The 2,757-nt window shown below is 38.6% G+C and overlaps 1 protein-coding gene across 4 annotated transcripts in view; it reads right to left on the reverse strand.

The window, feature by feature from the left end:
• The window catches only part of CDHR1 (cadherin related family member 1), a 44,275-nt gene extending 41,759 nt beyond the window's left edge, over positions 1-2,516 (reverse strand). The window contains exons 1-3 of one of the 4 annotated variants that reach the window (XM_017746437.1): positions 2,101-2,510; positions 1,817-1,819; positions 1,224-1,319 (exon numbers count right to left, since the gene is read on the reverse strand). In XM_017746437.1, coding sequence (XP_017601926.1) covers positions 1,224-1,319; positions 1,817-1,819; positions 2,101-2,191 — 190 coding nt within the window. In that variant the 5' untranslated portion in view covers positions 2,192-2,510. Of the gene's footprint in view, positions 1-1,223; positions 1,320-1,816; positions 1,820-2,100 lie in introns of all 4 variants that reach the window. The other 3 variants (XM_017746440.1, XM_017746438.1, XM_017746439.1) reach the window with 3 other exon arrangements.
• Positions 2,517-2,757: the final 241 nt, after the last annotated feature.

Genomic DNA, 2,757 nt, shown 5'->3' on the forward strand with positions numbered 1-2,757 from the left:
ATGCCTGCTGCATCACAAGCAAACTCCTTTTGTTGTCGAGATGTGTCACTTCTACACTATGTGCTGCCTTCTCCCCCTCCTCTTCTCATGCTGAGCAGGTAAAGGAGAATTTGCTGCTTCCAAATACTCCTCTCCCCGCCCTCTGGCAGGCCCAGCATGGGTCTTGGATGACATTAACACCACTGGGTCAGGAATGGAGATTTTGAGCAAACCCAGGCAGCTGCTTCCCAGAGCAGAGTGACCTTGGTCAGGTTTAAGAAGTCGTGGGTGGCAATGTCAGGCTTTCAGAGCAGGCTGTGCCCTCTGCTCCCTCCCTCATCCTGGCCTTCTCCATCTGTCTAAGCTCTGGTGGGGGTGTTTGGGTGCACCCCCTGTGCAGCCATATCGCTCCTCTCTGCATGAGGCATGAGTAAAGGGGTGCTTCAGTACCCAGTTTGCATCAAATATTTTTCTGATTTAGCCTGTGAAAGCTACAGATGAACAGAAGAAAATCCTAAATAAAATCTCAGTGCCAAGTTCAAAGAAAAGGTGATGTTCATCACTTAATATATATTTTATATAATTGTTTAGGTGTTAGATTATTTCTCCCCCACAGACAATATTGATTATAAATCACCTTTTGTTCTTATTTAACTTTTCTTAGTCTGACTACAGTTAAAAGAAGCATAAATGGACCTGCCTCAGAGTGCTGAGATCTGAAAACTGTATTAATTTTTGGATTTTCAATAAAACAAAACTAAACCTTTTTAAAAAGCATCACTTATTTAGACAAAGCAATTTTCACTGCAAGTGGAAAAACATTTTCTACTAGTTTAACGTAAACATTAAAAATGTGTTCAAAGAAAATCATGCCTCTTACTTTTCAATGTACAGCTTGCTTTTATCAAAGCTGATAGAATTACTGGCAACTAGGCTTTCTTCTCATAAGAATTTACAGAATTGGTAAGAAGCCTCTCACCATGAATTTATTTCTGACCCCAAAGGTCTGTGCTCTGAAGCTGTGAATAGATTGGTGGGCCAAAAATAAAGGGAGCTAGAATTGATGTTTTAAATTGCAGCTACAATTCAAACATGTCATTTTAAATTGAGGCCAATTAGAAGCTAGAGAGAAAAACATGTAAGATCACAGTATATAGCAACAATCTACAAGCAAATATATATGTTAATCATAAGAGCAAGCAACTTCAGTTTCACAGTTTAAACATACAAATTTTAATACTGACCAACAGGCGTGTCCTCCGAAAGGCTGAGAAGTGCCATGTTCCCGTTTGTGCTTCTGGCTCCATTATCAAAGAAATAGGGGGCATAATTTGCCTGAACTGCAATTAAAACAAAACAGAAGCCAAACAAAAGCATTTTGTAGGTGGCAGTTATTTGGCTGGCTCAGTTACCTGACTCTCAGTGAACAGGAGCTGTTTTGGGAATACTATGAGTGCATAACACACCCAGTTGCTGCAATGGACCCTCAGAACTGTATCTGTATGGACATTTTTAATAAAATTACTTGCCACTGTGCCAGTATTCACACTGCAGGAAATAGAGAGAGTATATAAAAAACCTCCAAACCAACAGAAACAAAACAAGTAGCAAGATCTCCCTAAAAAATCTCAACCAGTTCCAGACAGCTTCACTGAAAAATTAACCTTTTCAGCTCACAGTGATGGAACACCTCTCCCCTACTCTACACATACAGGTCTGAAACTTGCCCAGTGCGTCAGTACCTTACCCAGTATTCTTACCCAGTGTTCTAAGCACATCCTGCTGTAAAATTATGCCTACTATATGAGCAATTAGCCATAATTAAATAGTTACTTACTTGCTGCCAGACAACAGCAAAGTTAAAAAAAAAAAAAACAAAAACAAAACAAGAAACAACAAATTAGTTGTCATTCTACTGACTGACTGTTAGAGGTTCAAAATAGCCCACTTGAAGCAAAACTGCAAGTACCTAAACACAGAGGATAACACTTACACAAGGACCAGTTGCCAAGGAAAATATTTCAGAACAACATTACCACATCAGTAAGGATAACTACAGGATTCAAGGTTATGCTTGTACTCTCCTATATTTTTACTTAACAAAGTGATTATTGTACTCACCCAGGCAAACATGCACCAAACTGAGAAATAAGGAGGGGGTGAAATGCCTTACATGCTTCATCCCACTGAAGAAAGAGCCAACTTCTTCCATGTTTTAAGGGCTTGGCTTTTGTTGGTTTTATTTTTTTTTTTTTAATCTCTCTCAAATGTGCAGGAAAGTGCCCTTCAGACTGATGTAGCAGAGAAATGTGGAAGAGGCAGTAACAGATGCTAAGATGTTAAGCGGATGACACGTCTTAATTTCTGAGGAATTTAAAGAAGCTCCTTCCTACCACCTAATTAGACCAATTACTTTGCAGGGAGCTGTGGGACTCATCTCTGAGACAAGATTTGGAGGAATCAGTGTAACTCTCATGTTTTGCTGTTGGTACTGTATTTCTGCTGTCCAAACTCACAAGTCAGGGAGAAGGTAAAGTAGAAATTTGTTTTCTTTCTGAACTCTATCTTTAATTCTCTAAGCCAGTTCTCTGTTTATGAGAGCTAAAAGAAGTTTATTTTTATTTTAGCTTTGGTAATCTCAAGAAACTACAACAGAAGAAAACCTAATATTAGCAAAAACAATAGAAATGAGTGTTACCATTTCGAAGAAAACACTTATGATAGCAAAAAAATACACAACATTGCATATTAAAAATGCACAAGTAAAAGTGTTCTTTT

This window comes from Corvus brachyrhynchos, unplaced genomic scaffold, assembly GCF_000691975.1.
Source record: "Corvus brachyrhynchos isolate BGI_N302 unplaced genomic scaffold, ASM69197v1 scaffold279, whole genome shotgun sequence".
Classification (NCBI taxonomy): Eukaryota; Metazoa; Chordata; class Aves; order Passeriformes; family Corvidae; genus Corvus; species Corvus brachyrhynchos.